At 38.3% G+C, this 26639-nt stretch overlaps 1 protein-coding gene across 1 annotated transcript in view; it reads right to left on the reverse strand.

Annotated features, from left to right (window-relative positions):
- The window catches only part of agbl4 (ATP/GTP binding protein-like 4), a 409012-nt gene that overhangs the window by 382014 nt on the left and 359 nt on the right, over nucleotides 1-26639 (reverse strand). Inside the window, exon 2 of the mRNA XM_021604030.2 lies at nucleotides 19252-19374. Coding sequence (XP_021459705.2) covers nucleotides 19252-19374 — 123 coding nt within the window. The remainder of the gene's footprint in view (nucleotides 1-19251; nucleotides 19375-26639) is intronic.

Below are 26639 nucleotides of genomic sequence, written 5' to 3' on the forward strand. Positions count from 1 at the left end.
GCACAAAGATGCAGTCAAACTATAGTGTAATTAGTGTAGGCTACACTAGAGGAAAAATAAAGATAAAGAGGGAGCAAGCAACAGAGAAAAACATCAGTTATCTAATAAGAGTTACTACTGCAAGGCTTGTGTGTCTACATTCGTCCTTAGTGGAGGTTTCATAAGTTATGTTCCATATCAATCATCTATAAAAAAATATATATAAAAGAGAGTCGCACACATAAACTCCCAGTCATTTATTGGGTAAATCACCAAAGTTTGGGCATCACTGTGCCTTCAGGGTAATATCATGAATACTTGAACCGGGTTATGTAGACAAACAGTGCAATTAGTGCAACCAATGACAATAGTGAGGGGTGGGTCATAATTATTAAGTTATTTAGAATTAATTATATATCAATCATCAACCATTGGGAGAAACATATGAAGCACTTACAATTTAATAAATTGGGTTTCAACAAATGGCCTAACTGTAAAAACCCACCCAGTGGGCTGAGTAAACCTACTAAAGGCTTTGCTGTTCTTTGGAAATCAGTTTAAACATGACAGGTTCTCCATAAGGACTCCATAGTTTGTACGAAACCACCTCTTGTTCTCTCTCGCTTTCTAGTCTCTCTGAACCATCTGAATGTATACCGGTTTTAGTGAAGACACACCATGTGTCTCTCTTTGTCTCCACTACTGCTGTGTGCTGTCCAAACTCCCACGATTTGAGTACTTTGTTCCCCCATTATAAATATGTGTTAATGTTTCCCAAAGTTCAAATCAATTTATGTTACATTTATATTCCATATAATCTTAGAGTAATTACTGGCTAGCGCTACCCAATCTCATTCCCTTTCCAGATATTGCAACATTGTCGATATTTCTGTAAAATTCGGTACACAGTAAGTTGCATTTCTTTTTCTATGTCCTCTCCTCTGAGTGGGTGCAAGCTTAAAGTGCACATGAACATTTGCTAGTTCATTTTATACCCAATAAATGTGCGTGTGTCAAATTTTCAAAGCAGTCTGATCCGATACAAAAGTACAAAAGCTTGTATGAAATTTAAATGACAACAAAATGTGATGCTTCGTTTGATCACATGCATTTTCAAAACATGTTTCAAAATGTGAGATCCCACCATAGACTGTAGGTGTTTCTCAATATGCATACTACGCTGCTCCACACTATCATGCTCCGAGTTCAGTCTCCAAGAAAGTTCTCTTGAGTACGTTCTTGTGAGGATGAGAGTGTGGAGAACGCATCAAATGTTACATATGAGAAGCAACTGCACTCTGTGCTACTTACGGTATTACCTTTGACCAATACAGACGAAACAAGATACATTTTTACTTCATAATCATCAGCCAAGCAAGATTAGCAAATGTCTATATTTTCAAGTAATGTGGTGGCGGCATCATGTTATGGGTATGCTTGTCACTGGCAGGCAATGGGGAGTTTGTCAGAATCAAAATAAATATGAAAGGAGCAAAGCCCAAGTAAAAAAAATGGGAAAACCTACCTCAATGTTTTAAACCCTGGGATAGTTTTTTGTATTTTAAATAAAAATGCATTATGACACCTTCTGGTTTTTGCAATGGCATTGACATATGATGACAAACCAAACGCGTTTGAAGGATCCTTTTAGTCTTCTTCTAATGCATCTTAAAAGTAACAGAAAGTGATATTATTACCGTACCGAGTTTCGGTAATACAAAAGGTATTTTACTGATTACAATTTTGGACAGGTAACTAGTAACTGTAAAGTAACTGTAAAGTAACCTACCGAAGCAATCTGCAAAAATGGAGGATGCAAATGGAAGAAAGTAGGGAACTTGTTTGTCTCCCCTATATTAAAGACCATATTTGCAACAAAAAAAATGTCAAGAATAAAACAATTATTTATTAATTAATGAATGATGTATTTATTATTATATATACAAGTTTCAAAATAGTTGGGAAGAGATTTTTGAAGTGCCGATTCCGTGGAACATGGTTTCCGAATATATACGCAAAACAACGCTTGAGTTTTTCAATTTAAAATTATTTCACTAAATTCTTGCCACAAATATAATGTTAGGTAATGGGGCATTCAACCAGCTCAGCTCTGCAGATTTTGCTACGAAAAGGCAGAATCACTAGATCATTAATTTTTGTATTGTCCATATGTAGCTTGTATCTGGTCACAATTTCAGGTACGGCTGGAAAATCACAACATTTATCTAAAAAATAACCCTACAAATAGCACTGTTGGGAGATTTGGAAAACCATTGTCAATCAATCAACAATATAATAATACTTTTAGTAAAAATACTTATCTTTAACTCACAATCTGTAGATACTATAGAATGCGATTAGACAGGTTCAGAGTTTATGTGAAACATCTCAGCACAGTTAAAAAAATCAGAACATGGCGGTTTACAGAGATAGGTGGGATGGATGAGAGTAGCAGAGGGGTAGATTTAGAAGTTCATGTTCTATAATATACAGTTGAATTCGGAAATGTACATACAGTACACCTTAGACAAATACATTTAAACTCAGTTTTTCACAATTCCTGACATTTAAACCTAGTAAACATTCCCTGTCCTTGGTCAGTTAGGATCACCACTTTATTTTAAGAATGTGAAATGTCAGAATAATAGTAGAGAGTGATTTATTTCAGCTTTTATTTCTTTCATCACATTCCCAGTGGGTCAGAAGTTTACATACACTCAATTAGTATTTGGTAGCATTGCCTTTAAATTGTTTAACTTGGGTCAAACATTTCGGATAGCCTTCCACAAGCTTCCCACAATAAGTTGGGTGAATTTTGGCCCATTCCTCCTGACTGAGCTGGTGTAACTGAGTCAGGTTTGTAGGCCTCCATGCTTGCACATACTTTTTCAGTTCTGCCCACACATTTTCTATAGGATTGAGGTCAGGGCTTTGTGATGGCCATTCCAATACCTCGACTTTGTTGTCCTTAAACCATTTTGCCACAACTTTTGAAGTATGCTTGGGGTCATTGTCCATTTGGAAGACCCCTTTGCGACCAAGCTTTAACTTCCTGACTGATGTCTTGAGATGTTGCTTCAATATATCCACATGATTTTCCTTCCTCATGATGCCATCTATTTTGTGAAGTGCACCAGTCCCTCCTGCAGCAAAGCACCCCACAACATGATGCTGCCAGCCCTGTGCTTCACGGTTGGGATGGTGTTCTTCGGCTTGGAAGCCTCCCACTTTTTCCTCCAAACATAACGATGGTCATTATGGCCAAACAGTTCTTTTTTTGTTTCATCAGACCAGAGGACATTTTTCCAAAAAGTACGATCTTTATCCCCATGTGCAGTTGGACCAGTGGCTTCTTCCTTGGTGAGCGGCCTTTCAGGTTATGTCGATATAAGACTCGTTTTACTGTGGATATAGATACTTTTCTACACGTTTCCTCCAGCATCTTCACAAGGTCATTTGCTGTTGTTCTGGGATTGATTTGCACTTTTTCACCAAAGTACTTTCATCTCTAGGAGACAGAACGCGTCTCCTACCTGAGCGGTATGACGTCTGCGTGGTCCCATTGTGTTTATACTTGCGTAGTATTGTTTGTACAGATGAACGTGGTACCTTCAGGCATTTGGAAATTGCTCCCAAAAATGACAAAAAAAAAATGTTCTGAGGTCTTGGCTGATTTCTTTTGATTTTCCCATGATGTCAAGCAAAGAGGTACACCTCCAATTGACTCAAATTATGTCAATTAGCCTATCAGAAGCTTCTAAAGCCATGACATCATTTTCGGGAATTGTCCAAGCTGTTTAAAGGCACAGTCAACTTAGTGTATGTAAACTTCTGACCCACTAGTATTGTGATACAGTGAACTATAAGTGAAATAATATATCTGTAAACAATTGTTGGAAAAATTACTTGTGTCATGCACAAAGTAGATGTCCTAAACAACTTGCCAAAACTATAGATTGTTACCAAGACATTTGTGGAGTGGTTGAAAAACGAGTTTTAATGACTCCAACCTAAGTGTATATAAACTTTCGACGTAACTGTATATATGACTGAAAATACAATTAAATACTATCTATCCAGATGTAATGTACAGTGCATTCGGAATATATTCAGATCCCTTGACTTTTTCCACATGATGTTACAGCCTTATTCTAAAATGGATTAAATTAAATGTTTTCCTCTTCAATCTACACACAATACCCTATAATGATGAAGGTTCACATGTGCCTTGTTGCAAACAGGATGCATGTTTTGGAATATTTTTTATTCTGTACAGGCTTCCTTCTTTTCACTCTGTCAATTAGGTTAGTATTGTGAAGTAACTACAATGTTGTTGATCCATCCTCAGTTCTTCTCCTATCACATCCATTAAACTCTGTAACTGTTTTAAAGTCATCATTAGCCTCATGATGAAATCTTAGTAGTTTCCTTCCTCTCCGGCAACTGAGTTAGGAAGGAGGCCTGTATCTTTGGAGTGACTGGGTGTGTTGATACACCATCCAAAGTGTTATTTATAACTTCACCATGCTCAAAGGGATATTCAAAGTCTGCTTTTAAAATGGTTGCCCATCCACCAATAGGTGCCCTTCTTTGCGAGGCATTGAAAAACCTCCCTGGTCTTTGTGGTTGAATCTGTTTGGAATTCACTGCTAGACTGAGGGACTTAACAGATAATTGTATGTGTGGGGTACATAGATGATGTAGTCATTCAAAAATCCTGTTAAACACTATTATTGCAGACAGAGTGCAACTTATTATGTGACTTGTTAAGCAAATTTTTACTCCTGAACTTATTTAGGCTTGCCATAACAAAAGGGTTGAATGCTTATTGACTCACGACATTTCAGCTTTTCCTGTCTTCATTTCTAAAAACATAATTCCATTTTGGCATTATGGGGTATTGTGTGCAAGCCAGTTACAAACATTTTTCAATGTAATACATTTTAAATTCAGGCTGTAACACAACAAAATGTGGAAAAGGTAAAGGGGTATGAATACTTTCTGAAGGCAGTGAAGGCCTATGGGCTAGGATACATGATGCAGTCCACTATGATTTAAAAAAGTATCAAAAAAAATGCATGCACTATTTGTTGCATTTAGACTGCACACGCTGGGCATCATTCACAAGTGATAATATTCTCACCCATCAGACTATTCTCAATATAATCTGGTCTTTACATATACTAAATAATCTATTTGTGAAATGAGTTTTGATTTAGAATTACCATGCACCTGTCGGAACAGGGGCAAGGCAAAAAAAACGGAATCCATACGCACTTGAATAACGAGTGGAGAACGCTTTCCCGTGGTTCATTTTCATGCCAGCCAGGTAGGTTACATCAGTTATAAAGCAAAGCAATGTGCTTAATATAAGGAAAGTAGAGAAATAAATATAGTAGGCCTAGCCTATACAAAGATGATGGGATACTCCTCTTTTTAATAGACAGCATCAAAACGTGTTTTTCTCATGCAATTGCACAGCCTATAGAAATGTTGAGCAAATATAACCCTTATTTCATTCCATGCATCAACCAGCTATGAGGAGCTGGCTCTCTCTGTGCAACAGGTGATCTTATTCCGCTCAAGCTCAATGTCAGGGCTGAACTGTTTGATTTGATTTAGTTTGCATTGATGTCAGAGTGATTAAATGGGACAATAGAGCCCTGAGTACCAGGTCATTAGCAAGTAGCCTAATGACCATCAGCGGCATCAGAGCACAGTTTTGGAGAAGACTAGTAACCATGACTCAACAGTCACATGGAATTTGACTGCGGTCATGACTCGTGACTGCCGGTGATACGGTCACCGTAACAGCCCAAGGGAGGACGATTTTTTTAATGAGTATGGTCTTATTTCTATTACAGCATACTGAATGACTGTCATTCATATTCCATTCACCCAGCTCAAGGTAACATCGATAGGTTTAAGCTACTAAATGATACTCAAATTTGTCCTATATCCATCATGATGTTGCAACAACCTAGGCTACAAATTAAAGTTTATAATGTAGCACATGTCGAGAGACAAATTGTAGTAATCGAGGTGACATTGACACATTCAATACCGCCTAGAAAGTTTCTATTGGACAAATTCAGGCAGGTCCCTCCCCGTTTCGCTCCGTTTGTAGTAGCCTAAACCTTAGCAAGCTAAACATCTGCACCTGAACCTGGCTGCCTCCTACAACATTTCTGCCCGTACAACTGCTACCAGGTCTCTATTTTACACCATGGTTTAATACATTTACTTATGTGCTTTGTTAAAAAAACGCTGTTCATTTGACAGTAACATGGGAGCTGCAAAACCTGTAACTGCAGAAGTGTGCAAAATGGCAGCCAGTGCATGGGTAAGGCAAGAGGAAGGTCATTCACACATGGACTCACAGGAGAAAACATGGCTAATCTAATCCCATTACGGAGGTACAAAGGAGAGCAGTCACAGTGCTCAGCCCACACAATGTGACAGCCTGTAGCTGCTCTGGATGGATGGCCTGTGTGCCTCTGCCATGCAGATGTATCATGCAGCATGCCCGGGGTGCTGTCTTCAACAGAGCCATAGTAATGTAGATAGTTGTTTTCAAATGCATTATTTCAATGATTGATTTATGGCTATACTTGTGATGACTTCCATTTAGGGTAGCCTAACTAAAATGATAAATAAACATTTTCCACAACATTTTGCTCCCCCAGAAATGTCCTTTCGCCACAATAAACAGAATAACATACAGTATGTGTCTGAAATGAAATAGTATAAAAGGCTTGAGAATGGAAATTGACTTTACACATGAAGACAAATTGACTGCTCACATGAAGTGAAGTGTTGAAAATCAATTTTCAATACCAACACCAATAAATTGCTGAATATTGCTTGATAAAGTAATGTCTTGTGGTATTATTGGTATGAAGCACTTTACACTGACAACTGCATCTATACTGAACAAAAATATAAAACGCAACATGCAACAATTTCAATGATTTTACTGAGTTACAGTTCATATAAGGAAATCAGTTAAATGAAATAAATAAATTAGTCCCTAATCTATGGATTTCATATGACTGGGCAGGAAAGCAGCCATGGGTGGGCATCGGCCCACTCACTTGGGAGCCAGGCCCAAACAATCAGAATTAGTTTTTTCCCACAAAAGGGCTTTATTACAGAAATAAATTCTCCTCAGTTTCATCAGCTGTCCGGGTGGCGGGTGGCTGGTCTCAGACGATCCCGCAGGTGAAGAAGCCATATGTAGAGGTACTGTGCTGGCGTGGTTACACGTGGTCTCCGGTTGTGAGGCCAGTTGGACATACTGCCAAATTCTCTAAAACGACGTTGGAGGCGGCTTATGGTAGAGAAATGAAAATTCAATTCCCTTGCAACAGGTCTGGTGGACATTCTTGCAGTCAACATGCCAATTGCACGCTCCCTCAAAACACCCCTGCAATTTCCACCTCAAAAATGTGTACACAAAAAATGAGGGCTGGTCAAAGACATCCATCTGTCTTTTTCCTGGGCTTTCCTTCGTGATACAAACTTTACTGGAAATTAAAAGGGACTTCTGAGAGTGGGAACCTTTTAAATGTATTTTTGATATGTGCTCCATTTCATTATTGGAAAACACATCAGTTTGCCCCTGGTGTGAGAATTTCAGGGTACAGACAACTGATAAAGACGGAATTGATTCCATCCAGCAGAGGTGTCTCAGTTTAGACCTGAGGCAAAATGTCTGTCCTTGCACTTTTCCTCCAGTATCTAAAGGCAAGTTGTCAAAGAGAAAACATAAATCTCTTGCTTCAGGACTTCTAAAAAGCAGTTTTTCCTCTACCTTATCATTAAATAGGGTGGCAGGTAACCTAGCAGTTAGAGCGTTCGGCCAGTAACCGAAAGGTCACTGGTTCGAGAACCCGAGCCAACAAGGTGAAGAATCTGTCGATGTGGCCTTGAACAAGGACAAAACACTTAACCTCCAAGGTCCACACAAACTCTCTCACAAGTGTCAAAACATAGCGAATTTAAATACATTTTTGTTAGAACTTTAAACTATTTTACATTTTTTTGCATTAACAGAATGCCAGAGACAGCCCTGAAAAGACAGTGAATCTGTATGTGAAAAAAAGGAGATAACAACTGAAGTGGAGAGAACAAGGTAAACAACATCATCCCTTTATGAAACCATTTGAGCACCAGCAAACTCTAACAGATATTAAAATGGCTCAGCCTGGGGATACCAGTGAGATATGCAGCCCACATATTTGGCACAAATGATGTAAAAGCCTGTAAATTCAAAAGAGACCACATTTTCTCGCTGCCCTTTTATAATCATTTTCAAAAGACCCTAAAGCAAGTATGTTACATCCAGAGCAGTTGGTATGGTAATGGGTCATACTCATAGTGATGCATGTATTCTTAGTAAAACTGGCTTTGTTGTATTATCAATCTCAGCCAGCCAATGTGTTAGCCCACAAGTTCTTGTCACATCAAGCTAGCCCCTGACATGAGCCTGTAAAAGCACTTAAACATTATCATCTTTACATTTATTGATTTCTGAAGCCTTACATTATCAGGTTTTACCAGAGGAATCTATAGTAAGCTTGTGCATTGTTTTTGTTTTGTTGCGTTTGTGTTTTCCTCTCCTCTTATCATTTTGTGCTATGCAGTGGTGGCCTCTTCAGAGAATAAATACAAGTCTGTTCCAATTTCATGCTATCTTCTTACAAGTTAATTATGTGGAGGCCTACAAAGGACAAGAGAGGCTTTGGCAGAGGGACAACAGTCCAGGTCTCGTCTTTGTTGTTTTGTCTGTTTTGTTTCTTCTTCTCCCAGACACACTCTCCCTCTCTTTTTCTCTCTCTCTCTCTGCCTCTCACAACACAGGAGAATAATCTTCCCTGCAGAGAGTTTGGAGATAAAAACAGAGAGAGCTGAAGGGTCCTTGGCGAGCCCAAGGCAGGGAGAAGGTCAACAGGACTGCTAAGAAGGGCTGTTATCATCTTGGTAACATGTTATCGGGAAGCCTGCAGTCCTGGTTATTTACAGTTATTGCTCCTTCTGGGTGCACACTTCAGTGCTTGGGGCTGGGCTGATTGAGCTGTAATGAGTTCAGGAACACAGGGAGTGGGCAAAAGAAAAGGGGAGAAACAAGGGAGACTAGAAATCAACGGCCATACCAATAGGTCAGCAGAAAAAAAAAAGTTTCACTGAAAATGCAAGTGGAGACAAAAGGAGAGTGAACTACTAGTATGGCTCTTCTCTCCATGCACGTCCTTCCATTTGAAACCAAACAAATCTCCCCAATAGAAGAGGAGAGGGCAGGGTCCCCAATGAAGCCCCTGGCAGGTAATCTGACAGTAAGTGACTCTTGACATTCAATACAGTGTGACAGAGAGGGAGGTGCCAACCCTCAGAGTCAAAGTCACAGGCCAAACTGAGGATCAACATCACTGCTATGAATTTGCTCAAAAATATTTCTATTTTTTTTACCTGCACCTGTCCAGTATTGTGTGTTAATCGGATAGGCCCATAGTTAAGGGGAGGTTGAAGTGAATCTGAGAGTTGAGCTAGTCGGGAAGAGGATGTCTGTAAATCCCAGTGTGGTTTCCAACCGTCAGGAGCAACGCTGAGGAAATCTCTCATTGTGAAACAGCTTTTCAATCTGGGGAATTACACAAAGTGCTGCTACTGTCAATGCACAGCCAGCTTTACACAAAAATGAAAGGACAGGAAAAAGGCTATATTGAAAGTCATTCAAAAGGCTTGGCAGAGGATCAGGTTTTTGTGCAATCACTCTGGCAAGCTGTACCCAAGCATGGTGCAATTACTTAAGAGAAATTAAGCAACAGAGCAATAAATATATATATAACAAAGTCAAAAAGTACAAAGAAAATAAAATATTAATAATAACTTCTTTTTTTTTAAATACCAGAAAGGCAAAGACAACACATCCACAGACATCCTAATCTCTATTAAATGCATTGGATGTAAGAGAAGATGCATATTTTGGACATGTCAATTTACAAAAATCTTTTATCAAGAAAGAAAATAGTGAAGAGGGACGTTTTGGCTACGAATTCTTCATCACTGCAGGAAGTGCAGATCCCAGAGGTTTCCAAGAGCAGAGCACAGATTTAACATTCTTCAGAAGAGGGATGCAAAGTGTCCCTCTCATTAGAAAAATATTGTTAAAATACTCAAATAGCCCTTATTCACAGCCAGTGGGCAGTCTCAAATTGTTTTTCTGGTAAATGTTGGAGTCCATAGAGGCATCTCACATTCGCTAGAAAATCCTTTCAAGTGTTTTGAAGACACAAATCGCTCACAATGTGATGCCTATGTATGTGAAGGGCCAGGCTTGCATCAGAAAATAAGCTGTCTGTCATGATATTTTGACCACATAAGTTTTTATGTCCATCCATGTCAAAATCAGATAAGATTAAATCAATTGGTTGACTTGTCTGTACTGCATATCATGGCAACGTGCTATTGGGAAATGGGATTAATAATTAGCTTAGTCATAACAATCATTGAGCTATGCACATTAACCTACATCAAGACTAGTTGTTTAGCCTTGAGCATTTCAATAAAATCTTATAGGCATACATCCACTATCCTCATGTGTCAAAATAAATCAGGGCAGAAACATTAAAAAGCGCTAAAATCCCATTTCTACCAAGATGGCATTCATAGGTGGTTGCCCCATCAATGAATATTGTAGCGTCAGACATTGAATTATAGCCTAGCCTTTGAGAATATGATCGTCTAATAGCTTCACAACTTCTCTCCCAATCTGCCAGACCCCGGCCTGCATATTATGCAGTGTTTGGCAGAGGGAAGACAGAAACAATATAAAGTCATTATCCTGGTAGGAAGCTCTGTCAAGTCTACCTACCCTGAAGCAACTGGTCATCACTAACAAATGCAAACCACTGAAAGCAGTTGTACCTGGCTAAATATCCTATATTCTATTTCCAACTGTGACATCAAAATATCTCTGCAATATTTCAACTAAATTATTTTAAAGGGGATACATACTTACATTCAATATGAGATCTTGTTCAACCTTTATGTGGTGTACATTTCAATGTTGTCTACTATGAATAGCGGAAGACAGCCGTCTGTATCAAAATCTCATGTATTCTATCAAAATAGTCTTATTTTGCACTTCACTTTACAAACATATTCTGCGCATGAATTTGTGATATCAAACAAAACCTGACACATGACTGAAACTCATCTCAGGAAGGCATTCTAAATAAATCAGCAAAATAAACAGAGGCAGCTTAAAAAACATGAACTGCTAAAGTGTTACAAATCCTCGCCATTTTCCCAAACTGCACCCTCTTGCCTCAGATGAGAAACGACACGTTTGCCTAGAAACTGTGTTTATGGAATCAGGATTGCTTGGAAATGAATTACTCAATCATTGGAGCTCTGCGTTCACACACCACAAGTGCAATAGAAGCTTGTTGCCGTCATGTTCACTTACAACATATTAACATCTGAGAGATTGAGGAGAAGCATGGACCCTGAGGACTATGACCCAAAGGCCCAGAATCCCCATACTACCATCTCTGGATCATTTAGAGACAACAAAAAACATGATTCATCACAGCCAAACATCCTGTACAAGCACCCAAACACATGTCAACACTAAAGGGGAGCAAGCCAACATCAACCTAAAACACATTTTTATGTCTTTGTGTGCAGTTGAAGGAAGTTGATGGTAGTGTCACAAGCCATTGTTAACCATCTGACTCTGGGTAAGTACAGTAGAAACAGGGCTTAATTGCAAAAATATAATATTATCCCTTTTAGAAGGGTTCATAAGCAATAATGGCAATAAAGTGTATGACTGTTGCATAAATTAACCTTTTCTACCTATCGTTAAAGCACCACCATGTAGAGGAAACATTTGCCAGCAATGTGAATATTCTGTTTAAACAATTACCCTACAAATCTTACAAAACGTTTGTGTGGTTACTAGCATTTTGTGACATTTTGAGAACAAGAGGCCAGCTCAATATTTTTATGTATCTCAACAATCAACAATTAACTTTCAAAATATTGAAGATGTTTGTACTACTTCTGCCAGGAGAAGTGTCTGTGTCAGAGCAAACTGGGCCATGTGTTCCCTCTCTGATTAGATGAAACCAAGAGCGGCAGGCGAGAATGTCAGACAGGATTATCGCCCGTTTCATTTGCTCTGCTTTTGCACCAACCTGATATCACCTCCCCTGCCTCGCTCAGTGACATTGCACAGACACATATGATAACTGAGACTACTGTAGCTTGCAAATATTATGACACTAGATGGGACTCTTCTGAAACGTTTGCTCTGCTCAAACTTGCAATGAGAAAATGGAGCCAGTATTCTTACAATATGTATTTTTTCTGTACATCATTAACATAGTATTTTACCTGTACAAAGTGCATTCTACAGACTAGCAAGGGGATTGGCAAAGATTCTGCTCATGCTGTGACCCTGGGTTAAGTGCAATGGCTGCCCATGTCTCCAGAGCTACAAAGCTCTATGCCTGCTTAAGCGTAGCACCTTAATCTTGGGATGTTTTGTTTCCTTCAGGGCCATGCCTATATAACGACACAACACTCACTGGGTATCAGATGGGAGGTAAAAGGAAATAAAAAATGGACAAAAAAAGAGTCCAGAGAAGAGGGCGAGAAAGCAAGGGAATGGACATAGAGAAATGTAATAATATAAATAAATATATTTTAACTCATAGTTATAAAGGGTTGATAAATAGAATAAATCAAAAGGAATAGTCTAGCCGACTCTCACTTGACAGCCCAAATTTATCTCCATAATCTCCTCCCGACTTAAAAGAAGAAGGAAAAAAGCTTTAAAAAAAAGTGAAAAGACCATTTAGTGTTTTGGGCAGTGAAGCCAATCCAATACCAAGGACAAGTAAGGGAGACGGAGAGGCTAGATTTCCTCTCAATACATCAGAGTCATAGCCTAAGTGTTACTGCACAACAAAATATTCATCTGGAAAACCCATAACTCAGTTAAAGTTACATAAACTTATATAAGACAAAGTTAAAACATTCATTTTAGCCTATGTGGAATGGCTAGCTAGTGACTGTAAGATGCAATGACATCCAAAATTATACCCACGGTCCAAAGATAAATAAGCAACTTTTACAGTATATCCTTAATTGAATTATATTTGGTTACCAATCTAATCAGAAATCACGATGCACAGCTTTAGATCTGCTTTTCCTTTTCAGAAGAAAAACAAGTTTTGTCTACTGCTTTCCACTATGTTATGTTTTAATCACATTTTAGTCTTGGAATAAAACCAACAACAGGACATCAGGAGTGGCACTGTAGCTCAGCCCTCTCCAAACCACTTGTGCTAAGCATCTTGCTTGATTGTTAAAGCGTTTCCTTTTTCTTTAATCAATGAAGACCCAACTGTCTTGATTCATGGGTACTCTGGAGTATATAAATGTCTTCTGACAAGCTTGACTGCATTTCCCCCCAGCATTCGTTCAGTTCCTGTTTAGTTTTTTTCCTCTCTAAATGTTGCTTTGGCTCTGGCTGTAATCACTCATCCTGTAGATGGGCTCTGCAATTGCAACATGAACACTTCTGAGAGAAGATAAGGCAAGATAGATTCCGTAAAATGCTTGGGAAAATAAAAAACAATTAAACCTTCATCAGCAGTGAACAGTGCAGGAATTGTTCATAGTGTTTATCCTCATTAGTAATCTCTCTGCAGAATCCTTTTAGTCAATTTTTTTTTACAGTTTTCTATTGTTCACTGATTCCAAAAATATTTTTTCATCTATTATCATTACTGTGCATGATTTCAAATCCACGTAGCAAATCCATGAAATGCTTCAGAGGTTCCATACTTTCTATAATGTCTATGGCGGATACATTCGTTTTGCATTTGGAAACAATTGTATTATCAAGAATAAACATAAGTATATTCCCTACTTTTGCTTATTTATTCAGTTGCTACTTACTCCTCTCAGACTATGTTGACACATTTAGTTGGCATTTCAGAGGTATCCGTGTCATATAAAAACAAAACTTCCATTTAAAATCATTTGTACACAATAATTTGGTGTTATTTTGTCCTTCTTTGATGTCATTTAGCAGTCAGCAGTGCAGAAAATGTCAATTTTATCTGTTACAATGTAGCCATGTAAAAGTTGCATAAATTACATTTGTTTTCTAAATTTGGATAAAACATTTACATCACAAACGATTAGAAACACAAAATGCCACATGAATAAACATTACGGTACAGAAATGGTTATATTTTGGAAGGAAACCCCTCCCTACACTCTTAGAAAAAAGGGTTCTTCAACTGTCCCCATAGGAGAACCATTTTTGGTTCCAGTAGAACCCTTTTTGGTACCATGTAGAACTTTTTTTTCCATGTGTAAAAGGTTCTACATAGAACCCAAAAGCCTTCTTCCAAGGGTTATCCTATGGGAACAACCGAAGAACCATTTTAGGTTCTAGATTGCACCTTTCTTTCTAAGAGTGTATATGTGACAGGTAGCCTAGTGGTTAGAGTGTTGGGCCAGTAACCAAGCGTTGGTAAAAATCTGTCTTTCTGCCCCTGAACACTGTTCCTAGGCCGTCATTGTATATAAGAATTTGTTCTTACACTGACTTGCCTAGTTAAATAAAGATTAAAAAATAAATATGCAGTGTTATCTCAGTAGGAAAAACAACACTATGCCTCGTCTGATAGGTGGGCACAGGATTTGCCCAGAGCACGAATGAGGTGCATCAGCCTGATATTCCATGAAAATGGTGAATGCGAGTGGCAGACGCATGCAGGCAAAACAGTTGATGAAGTGTGAAGGGAAATGGCTTCCAACAGCAGTGGATGCTGTGGTGGACTCAAGGTATCTGCATAGCAAATACAAAAACAGTCGCTAGCACTTCCAGGTCTGTGAAAAGAGCATCTGTTTCGACTTGATAAATCCCCTTTTCTTTCTTCAGTTAGACTTTTTCCCTGTTCTCTGGCATACCATCATAATATCCCTACTTCTTTATCTGTCTTATTACCAATTCCCTCAACTCACATGACAATATCAAAGCTGTGGCCTGAGAAAGAGGAATAATGCTAAATAAAAACAACAGTGACATACAATAGGTCTATAACAAAATACAAAGTTTGTTGAACTGCTACTTAGACAAAAGATGTTGGCAATTACAGGTGATTTTGGATATTACAGCCGAACTCATAACAATCAATGAGGCTTAATGAGTTGTGTCTGCAGTCAGTGTGAAACAAATCAATTAGAGGATTTTACAGGTGCTGCATATCCCACAATGGAAGGTCACATGAATATGTGAGTCAGAGTTCTGTTGTAGGGTATCGTACGCTTATCAATTAACCTTACTAAATATCTGCGATCTCCAAAGCCTTTACTTTGATTCGGTCTCCCTCTCCATGCAACTTGATGTCTGAAGACCGAGTTCAGGCAATAATCAATGATGGCTTAATAACTTCTGTGAATGGTCAACAGGAACAGTAAAACAATATGCTAACACTGTCAGTGTCATCCTTTAATGAGAAACACAGTGCTGGAGGCAATCAAGCCATTGACCACCTAAATTCAGAATCCACAAAAAGATGTAGGATTCAATTGAATACCTACAGGCAGCTCTCAAAGTTCATCATTAGATCTGACAAGTACTTTATTATTAATATATTTGTAGGAAAGATTTTCCTACAAATATAAGCTACAGAATGGTTTAGCTAAATCCTAATTGTGCACAGATGGATGCACAGGTTGAATTCTGGAAAATGATTCACTGTATAGAATATTTCTAATTTATTCTAATTTGACAGTTCAAATTATTTCTGCTTATTCGTAAAACTAATGGAGCTCATTTGATTTGTGATTGGTGACTAATATTACCAATGTAAAGAATTATGTTTCAAGCACTAATCCGCTTTCACATTAAAGCAATGCCATAATTCTGTCTGACATTGATAGAAAATAACTGTCAAAGTGACAACCATTTCATTTCTCCATGTACACATGGTAAAACTAATGATAAAGGTCCAAGTAATAATAGATACAAATATGTTCCTTTCTCTAAATAAAAACCCATTGATTAATAAACATCCATAACAAAAATGAAATTGATGGGCTAAAGAGATCATTATAACTATTAAAACTCAATTAAGCATATAGAAGTCTATGACAATTGACATTGTTTTTCATAACTCCATATCTACAGAACCATCAATATGGTTTTAATGACAGCTTGAGGAAATAGTCATTATTTTTTCTATACTATCAAAGTCTGCATTTTCTTGTATTATCTTAAAAAGCAAAGGAAGAGAGGACTGCTGAAGCTAGTGTGACTCAGAGACCTGTGGGCTGCAATGCCTATGAAAATATATACCACTGACATAATCTGCATATGGTTGACAAGAAACTGAATTATGTCTCATCTAAATGTAAATTAGGGGTTTTATACATTTAGTAAATAGCTTACATTACCGTAGTCTGTTTTAATAAACCAATTAGAATGTATTACCAGAGATACTAAAGAAATAAAATAAAATCTCTAGTTTCTAAAAATGTATGTATGTATCTAAAAATGCAAAATGTTGACAGCTGTCCTACAAAAAAGTGGCAATATTGGCAGCATGAACCTCACTGAGTGATATCTCTGCATAAATTCAAATAAATGTCTGCTTGAATTCACATGTTTCAGGCAATAAATTGTTTGAGGTGAAGTGATCCATATAGTGATCTGTACAGTAGCCTCTATAAGGGTATTCAAATGCTCTTCCTGTCAGTGTCATATTATATAACAAATGCATGAATTGGAAATGTGAGACCTTCACAGATATCACTGTCACTACATGGAATATGGATGCTAGTTATTTGACCATGCAGTGAGTGATACTGTCTAGATATTGATGTAATCTAAAGGGTAAATTTAAGCACTACATCAACAGTAGATATTCAACAGTAGATATTGATCTTGAATCTTCTTGGCAAACGAACATGTTTTAAATATGCTTACACCTTGGTAATATGAAAGGTATTCTTCTTCAGTGAAAACACATTGATATTGAATGTGTGTTGCTACTCAAGGTAGGCAATGCCAAATCGCTGGATTATGAATAGTCCTCTTCGTTTCTCAATTCCACCAACAAAACAAACCACAATTCTTTATGAACAGTGAGGGCTAAGTCCTGAAAAAAACATATCACTCCTTGTGAAATGTATTGGCAGATACTCACCATATGACCACTTAAGTGAAAAATGACTTTTTATCATTTAGTCCTTATAGGAGACCTGTTGGCTTATAAGTGGTTAAAATAGTTTAGCTGCAGTGTTGCTTCGTTGAAACAGCAACACAACATTAATTTGACATTAGCGTAGTTCAATTCCTCTCAGTTTCCAACTTTAGTAATGCATTTACTGGAAAGAGATTAATATCAATTCCATAAATCATTCAGGAGAATTTCCGGACCTAGAGACATCTGGGTAATGTTATACATGTTAGCGGATCTCAGTCTGAGAGCTCAACGCCCATTAATCAATGTCTGAGGTCCTCCGAGCATGTCATCTGGGAAAATAAGGAAACTTATTTAAAAACCCGGAAGAAACGTAAGTCTCCTGATTATTTATTCATATCCATATCAACCTCCTAAAACATATGTTTGTCTACTCCCCTCTCTATTCACTCCCCTTTGACAGGCCACATGCATAGCCGTTTTAATATTCGTTTGTAACTCGGGATCGAGCATAGCACTCACTTTTAGACAAATCCTCAAATCCTCATGGCTTCCCAGATCTTAGTTAGAAGCTCTTTGTTTATCTCTTAACTTTCAAACCTCTCACCTGTTATGTGGTGCCATGGTGTGACTGACAATATCATATGATATTATAGTAATACCCTATCATATTAATTTCATTTGATTGACAGTGCCGTTCGGTAGTATAAGCTTACCTTAAAAAATGGTGTCTAATAAACCTCTAACCACTTGTTTATTCAGTATTATGTCTGGGAGAAAAACACATAGATTCTTCTCAGAAGTTTCACATTCTATCCAAATAAACAAAGTCAAAAAATAAAAATCAACTTAAAAAGTCTATCCTCTGACAGCTGGGCCAAACAGCACAGAATCACAAGTTAAACGTCATCTCTGCACAGCCAGAAATTGGTTGCCTGCCAAGAATATGAAAGCTATGTCTCATCTGTTGAAGACCCTGAACCTAATCTCCCAGCAGAGAATGATATTGTGAATGTTCCACTGGCCCACTGATTCACTGTCACTCCAGCCCAGAGTCACTCTCTTTGCTGCCCACTTGACCTTGTCACAGAGGAAAGCACTTTATTTTCATTGCAGTGCCATTCATTTGGTTGAAAAGTTCAAAACAAAGGCCATTTACAAAGCATTCTGGAACATATTAACTTGTTTAATTACAGTCTTCAACTAGGAAGATGGACAAGGTAAAAGAGCAGTGACTCACTTAGAACCTTTTAATTTTTTTGTTACCCTTTTCTATAGCTAATTAACCATTAAAAGACACAATCAAAGAAATGATTTAGGCCTAGTTGTATAGAATATTCTGCTTTTATTAATAGGCAATATTTAATATAATTTCACTGCTTCGATAGGATGCAATTCAAATCACAGAAACATATCTAAGGAAATAAAATGGTTTCGTAACTGACGTATATGAGATCTGTAAAGGAGGATCAGAAGATCGCACTACAAAACAACCTGTTTGGGTGCATGTGGGTCTTCCTGTATATTAGTAAACAAGAAAAAAAATTGGCTGAAAATGTAATACAGTACCCAGAAATGTGGTATATACTGACGAATGACCTGTCAACCTGCCTTGCACCAGCAGGCGTAGCCTACATTATATTCATTCTTTACTATAGCCTAAGTCTTATACTGCCCTTTTTAAATTGAGGGATGACAATAATATCATCATAGAATGATCACTTAATAACACTGGATTGTTTTGTGATCAAAATAGAATTACATAGCCTATAACTACTTAAGCTAGGTAAAGGAAATTACATAGCCTATAACTACTTAAGCTAGGTAAAGGAAATTACATAGCCTATAACTACTTAAGCTAGGTAAAGGAAATTACATAGCCTATAACTACTTAAGCTAGGTAAAGGAAATTCTAAGTTAGCCTAATTAGCGTAGATAAGCCTAGTCTGTGGATGCATTTACAAATATTGTGATAAATATATCAAATGTTACAGTAGTTTAAATTGTGATATTACACCTCATTACAGTTTGTACTTACCACTCTCGAAGCAAGCATCAAAGACAAGGTGGCCTTTCCGTGGAACTCCTGTGTATCCTGGTGGAGTCACCATCAGCTTGTTCACATTGCCCACTAAGGCATCCTCTCCTCCAGCTTCACTGCCTAGGACAACCACATATCACTTGTCAAACAACTTAATCTGAACTAATATCTATTAAACACCCCACCATTCTAAGGATATCACATGCGGTAAATATCATATTAAGGCTAGATATCTCAATATTTTCACACTTTGTGCCTTATCAGAAGTAGATACGGTATGACAAGATTTCTTTCGTGCATCAAATGTGGCTTGCCTGCCTTATGCATAGTAAGTAAGGCATGCTGTTGGTAAAGCCTTAACTGAGGTCACCTTGCAGAAATATATCTACTTGTATTGTATTAGAGCTAAATAAAAACCTCAAGACAACAAAAAGGCGTGAAATGATTTATTTTGGTGTGTTCAGAGATTTCACTATTGTAAACAAATGGTGTTACTAGCTAAAACTTCACAACTTTTAAAAGCTATAGCCAGGTCTAACAAGTGCTTGGCCTGCTTTTTTGACAGGTGCTAAAGCAGGTGGTTAAACAGCCTATGCTATTTGGAGTGAAACAAACTGTCCTTTACCTGCAGATAATGCATGAATAATTATCAAGTGTCCCTGATAGTGTTGCATTTAATTACAGTACATTCTAGGTAGCTAATATGTTGTGCATGTTAACCTACACATGTGGATTAGGATTTAACTCTATGAACTCAGGTCTTGTAATTGTAGACTAGAAAAGGACATTTAAATGTGGTGTGATGTGCTTGCTAGTCTTGAAGTATTTATGGTTGTGATATAGTGGTAGTGACAGCAATGGTATTAATAGGGTTTTCAAAGGCTATGTGTTAGTTATAGTGACCTATTTTTGGGTGGTTTGTAGGTGTGGAGTCGTTATAGTCAGTGGTGTAAAGTACTTAAGTAAAATATACTTTAAAGTACTACTTAAGTAGTTTTTGTGGGATATCTGGGCCTGGTTGCATAACATTTCTTAAGTGTTTTTCTTAAGGCCATACTTTCGGGCTTTTACCATAGTTTGAAGGCATGCATGGCAGAAAGAGTATCTGACATGATTCACTGACTAAATGTCTCTTCAAAGTGATCACATTTATTTTGTTAGATAGCAAAACTTCCACAATCAACACAGGACAACAAAATTGCTTCAGAAGAAAAGTTTGTAGCCATGGATTTTGCATCTTCCAATGTTTAGCTAAGTACCCAGTTGGTTGATGTTTTCCTTTTGTAAACAAGGCTGATGAAAGCAACATTCACCTCCACAAATGATGTTTACACTGATATCCATACTGAATTAAGCAGTTAAGGGACCTCATGGGCACCCTTAATTTAAGGGGGACATTCACCTTAAAATGTTTTGTGCAAGTGACTTACAGTTAAGAAAACTTTAAGGGAAAGATAAGGGGAAAATTAACTTCAGGTGTTTTATGCAACCGGGCCCTGTACTATTTATATCTTGGACAACTATTACTCCACTACATTCCTAAAGACAATATGTACTTTTTACTCCCATACCTTTTCCCTTACACCCAAAAGTACTCGTCATTTCGAATGCTCAGGCAGGACAGCAATATGGTCCAATTCACGCACCTATTAATATAACGCGTTGTCATCCCTACTGCCTCAGATCTAGCGGACTAACTAAACACAAACTCTGCGTTTGTAAATGATGTCTGAGTGTTAAAATTTTTAAAACAAGAAAGGTTTGCTTAATATAGTTCATTTTATGTATAGCATTTACTTTTACTTCTTACAAGTATGACAATTGAGTATGTTTTCCACCACTGTACTTAAGTACACTTAAAACCAGACACTTTCAAACGAGTAGTATCACTTTTACTTGAGTCATTTTCTATTAAGGTATCTTTACTTTTACTTAAGTATGACAATTGAGTACTTTTTCCACCACTGATTATGGGCTAGTATAGTAGGCTAGAGTGAGTGTTATGTCATCATTAGGTGTTTTTAAGCTCTCAAAATAAAATTGTTTGAACATTCTGAAAGTTTTGTGGCAGTGATTTCAGTTTAGAGTATTGAAGCCTGCATTCCAACATTGAAATGAACGGGGATACAATACATTTTATCGTTTATGAGGTAATAGTATAAAAAGCTGAATACAAGCACACTATTCCAGACTGGTCTGCTCGTTTTAGAGTTTGAATGGCGTTTCTAGCTTAAACGGTTGAAGACTAGACAGAATTTTTGCCCATTCAATTCTATGGCCCCTGAAATGCATTGGGATTAATACAAACGTGGTTGTAGTGTGAAAAGTACAAGTAGTATCAAAGCAACAGTTCCAATACCAGTCGCCATGTTTTAACTGATTTGCCTAGTTAAATTAAACACTTTAAAAAAAATAATAGTATTCCTTTAATAGGCAACTAAACTGCCTGGGAGAGCATATTTCGTAAAATTATAAAACATATTAGTAATTTCTTCATTATCAAATGATGTCTTAGAAGTCAACAACAATTTATAACCTTGTAATTTCCTATTTTATACACAATTAGTATTTTTTTTAAAATGTGTAAATTAGGTTTGGTTTTGCACACAATCAAATCAAAGTTTATTTGTCACGTGCGCTGAATACAACAGGTGCAGACCTTACAGTGAAATGCTTACTTACAGGCTCTAACCAATAGTGTGAAAAAAAGGTGTGTGTAGGTAAGTAAAGAAATAAAACAACAGTTAAAAGACATTTGAAAATAACAGTAGCAAGGCTATATACAGACACCGGTTAGTCAGGCTTATTGAGGTAGTATGTACATGTAGGTATGGTTAAAGTGACTATGCATATATGATGAACAGAGAGTAGCAGTAGCGTAAAAAGAGGGGTTGGCGGGTGGAGGGACTCAATGCAGATAGCCCGGTTAGCCAATGTGCGGGAGCACTGGTTGGTCGGGCCAATTGAGGTAGTATGTACATGAATGTACAGTGCCTTGCGAAAGTATTCGGCCCCCTTGAACTTTGCGACCTTTTGCCACATTTCAGGCTTCAAACATAAAGATATAAAACTGTATTTTTTTGTGAAGAATCAACAACAAGTGGGACACAATCATGAAGTGGAACAACATTTATTGGATATTTCAAACTTTTTTAACAAATCAAAAACTGAAAAATTGGGCGTGCAAAATTATTCAGCCCCTTTACTTTCAGTGCAGCAAACTCTCTCCAGAAGTTCAGCGAGGATCTCTGAATGATCCAATATTGACCTAAATGACTAATGATGATAAATACAATCCACCTGTGTGTAATCAAGTCTCCGTATAAATGCACCTGCACTGTGATAGTCTCAGAGGTCCGTTAAAAGCGCAGAGAGCATCATGAAGAACAAGGAACACACCAGGCAGGTCCGAGATACTGTTGTGAAGAAGTTTAAAGCCGGATTTGGATACAAAAAGATTTCCTAAGCTTTAAACATCCCAAGGAGCACTGTGCAAGCGATAATATTGAAATGGAAGGAGTATCAGACCACTGCAAATCTACCAAGACCTGGCCGTTCCTCTAAACTTTCAGCTCATACAAGGAGAAGACTGATCAGAGATGCAGCCAAGAGGCCCATGATCACTCTGGATGAACTGCAGAGATCTACAGCTGAGGTGGGAGACTCTGTCCATAGGACAACAATCAGTCGTATATTGCACAAATCTGGCCTTTATGGAAGAGTGGCAAGAAGAAAGCCATTTCTTAAAGATATCTATAAAAAGTGTCGTTTAAAGTTTGCCACAAGCCACCTGGGAGACACACCAAACATGTGGAAGAAGGTGCTCTGGTCAGATGAAACCAAAATTGAACTTTTTGGCAACAATGCAAAACGTTATGTTTGGCGTAAAAGCAACACAGCTGAACACACCATCCCCACTGTCAAACATGGTGGTGGCAGCATCATGGTTTGGGCCTGCTTTTCTTCAGCAGGGACAGGGAAGATGGTTAAAATTGATGGGAAGATGGATGGAGCCAAATACAGGACCATTCTGGAAGAAAACCTGATGGAGTCTGCAAAAGACTTGAGACTGGGACGGAGATTTGTCTTCCAACAAGACAATGATCCAAAACATAAAGCAAAATCTATAATGGAATGGTTCAAAAATAAACATATCCAGGTGTTAGAATGGCCAAGTCAAAGTCCAGACCTGAATCCAATCGAGAATCTGTGGAAAGAACTGAAAACTGCTGTTCACAAATGCTCTCCATCCAACCTCACTGAGCTCGAGCTGTTTTGCAAGGAGGAATGAGAAAAAATGTCAGTCTCTCGATGTGCAAAACTGATATACATACCCCAAGCGACTTACAGCTGTAATCACAGCAAAAGGTGGCGCTACAAAGTATTAACTTAAGGGGGCTGAATAATTTTGCACGCCCAATATTTCAGTTTTTGATTTGTTAAAAAAGTTTGAAATATCCAATAAATGTCGTTCCACTTCATGATTGTGTCCCACTTGTTGTTGATTCTTCACAAAAAAATACAGTTTTATATCTTTATGTTTGAAGCCTGAAATGTGGCAAAAGGTCGCAAAGTTCAAGGGGGCCGAATACTTTCGCAAGGCACTGTAGTTTGTTGTTGATGTGGACACCAAGGAACTTAAAGCTCCCAACCTACTCCACTACAGCCCCGTCGAGGAGAATGGGGGCGTGCTCGGTCCTCCTTTTCCTGTAGTCCACAATCATCTCCTTAGTCTTGGTTACGTTGAGGGATAGGTTGTTATTCTGGCACCACCCGGCCAGGTCTCCTATGTCCTCCCTATAGGCTATCTTGTCGTTGTCGGTGATCAGGCCTACCACTGTTGTGCCATCTGCAAACTTAATGATGGTGTTGTGCCCGGACATGCAGTCGTGGGTGAACAGGGAGTACAGGAGGGGACTGAGCATGCAACCCTGGGGAGCTCCAGTGTTGAGGATCAGAGTGGCAGATGTGTTGCTACCTACCCCCGTCAGGAGGTCCAGGATCCAGTTGCAGAGGGAGGTGTTAAGTCCCAGGTTCCTTAGCTTAGTGATGAGCTTTGAGGGTACTATGGTGTTGAACACTGAGCCGTAGTCAATGAATAGCATTCTCACATAAGTGTTCCTTTTGTCCAGGTGGGAAAGGGCAGTGTGGAGTGCAATAGAGATTGCATCATCTGTGGATCTGTTTGGGCGGTATGCAAATTGGAGTAGGTCTAGGGTTTCTGGGATAACGGTGTTGATGTGAGCCACTACCAGCCTTTCAAAGCACTTCATGGCTACGGACGTGAGTGCTACGGGTCTGTAGTCATTTAGACAGGTTGCCTTTGTCTTCTTGGGCACAGGGACTATGGTGGTCTGCTTGAAACATGTTGGTATTACAGACTCAATCAGGGACATGTTGAAAATGTAAGTGAAGACACCTGCCAGTTGGTCAGCACATGCCCGGAGCATGGTAATCCGTCTGGCCTTGTGTATGTTGACCTGTTTAAAGGTCTTACTCACGTTGACTACGGAGAGCGTGATCACACAGTCGTCCGGAACAGCTGATGCTCTCATGCATGCCTGTGTTGCTCGCCTCGAAGCGAGCATAGAAGTGATTTAGCTCGTCTGGAAGGCTTGTGTCACTGGACAGCTCGCGGCTGTGCTTCCCTTTGTTGTCTGTAATAGTTTGCAATCCCTGCCACATCCGACGAGCGTCGGAGCCGGTGTAGTATGATTCAATCTAAGCCCTGTATTGACGCTTTACCTGTTTGATGGTTCGTCGCAGGGCATAGCGGTATTTCTTGTAAGCTTCCGGGTTAGAGTCCCACACCTTGAAAGCAGCAGCTCTACCCTTACGTTCAGTGTGAATGTTCCCTGTAATCCATGGCCTCTGGTTGGGGTATGTTCACTTCCTGATTTTCAACCATCTTTGGATGGGTGTTCTAAAAATATATGGGAGTCCGATAATGAAAACCGCATGACATTTTATGAAATGGCATTGGTTGAGATGATAAAATATGGCAACATTAGCTGCCTGTTAAAGGGTTAAGAACAAATTCTTATTTACAATGACCACCTACCCCAGCCAAACCCTAACTCGGACGACGCTGGGCCAATTGTGCGCCGCCATATTAAGCCAACGCTAGATATAATTTTGGACAATAGAAAAATATTATTATGGGATCATTATTAACTGCCTGCCTGTTATCTTCAATATGTTTTATAACATCATTCAGTACATGAAATGTTATTGTTATTCTAAGCATATGAACTGTAAACGCATTCATTTACATGTATCATATTTATTCAGATCATCAGTCCTCATTTAACTAGGCCCATCTTCCATTATAAGTAAATTAAGCAGACAAGATGTAAATGAATGTATCCTGTTTTTGATGATTTAAAAAATCTATGCAAATTCCAATACAAAATTAGTTTACTTTAATTGGGCAACTCAACCTGCTGGTTGAGATGTTTGTGATGCATTATCTATCAAAGTTTAAGTTTCTATCAAAGTCATGCACACAAAAATTATTAATTTCTAGCCAATATCTGGCATCACCATCATCAAACCATAATCTAACTCAGTTTAGGAGCCTGAAATCGCGGATATATTGAGGGAGTCATACCCTATGGTTATGACAATGTCATCCTGTCATTTGTTTTGTTATGTTTTAAAGGTGTATGCTTATTAGGCTAGGTATGCCTATTAGGCTAGGTCTACTGTGAAGCCTAGGCCTACAATGTTGTTTGTAAATGTTTTAAACATTTATTTAAGAAGACCACAATGAAAATACGTTTTCAAAGTTTTGGTGTCATCCTCAATGATTTTAAATGCATTATCCACATGTGTGGTTGTATTGTGTTTTACATTGTCAAATAAACCTATATTGAGGCTAAACACACATATTTTGCATAACAATCATTTTTCAGATAAAATGTTTTATTGGTGTGCCAGTTAAAGGTTAAAGTTGTTATGGTGTTTACGGTTTTGGTATTAGAGATTCCAGCGAAATAATAATAATAATAAGCATGACCAGTTTATAAAGCAAAGCACACCTAATTAAAACCCTTACAATGACGTGTAGCCACAGCCATGCTATTACCATAGATATATAGGGAACCACTACTTCTTCTGTCTAACACAGCTACTTGCCACAGCCAGTTGCTGCAAGAGGCAGCTAGTATTTGCTAGCTCTCGTCCTGGGCGTCGTTCGGTTGAGAGTACAGCAGAACGACGCCCTGGACCAGAGCTAGCACTAGCTAAGGTTAGCTGCTAAACTCAGTCACAGAGCAAATCCCGCACATTAGATGCATAGCAAGTAGTCTGTCCAGGCAGAGTGTTTACGGCAAACACTTCAATTTGCTGAACATTTTCATGCTACTAGCTAGTATTATTTATAT

The sequence above is a fragment of the Oncorhynchus mykiss genome, chromosome 5 (assembly GCF_013265735.2).
Source record: "Oncorhynchus mykiss isolate Arlee chromosome 5, USDA_OmykA_1.1, whole genome shotgun sequence".
NCBI lineage: Eukaryota > Metazoa > Chordata > Actinopteri > Salmoniformes > Salmonidae > Oncorhynchus > Oncorhynchus mykiss.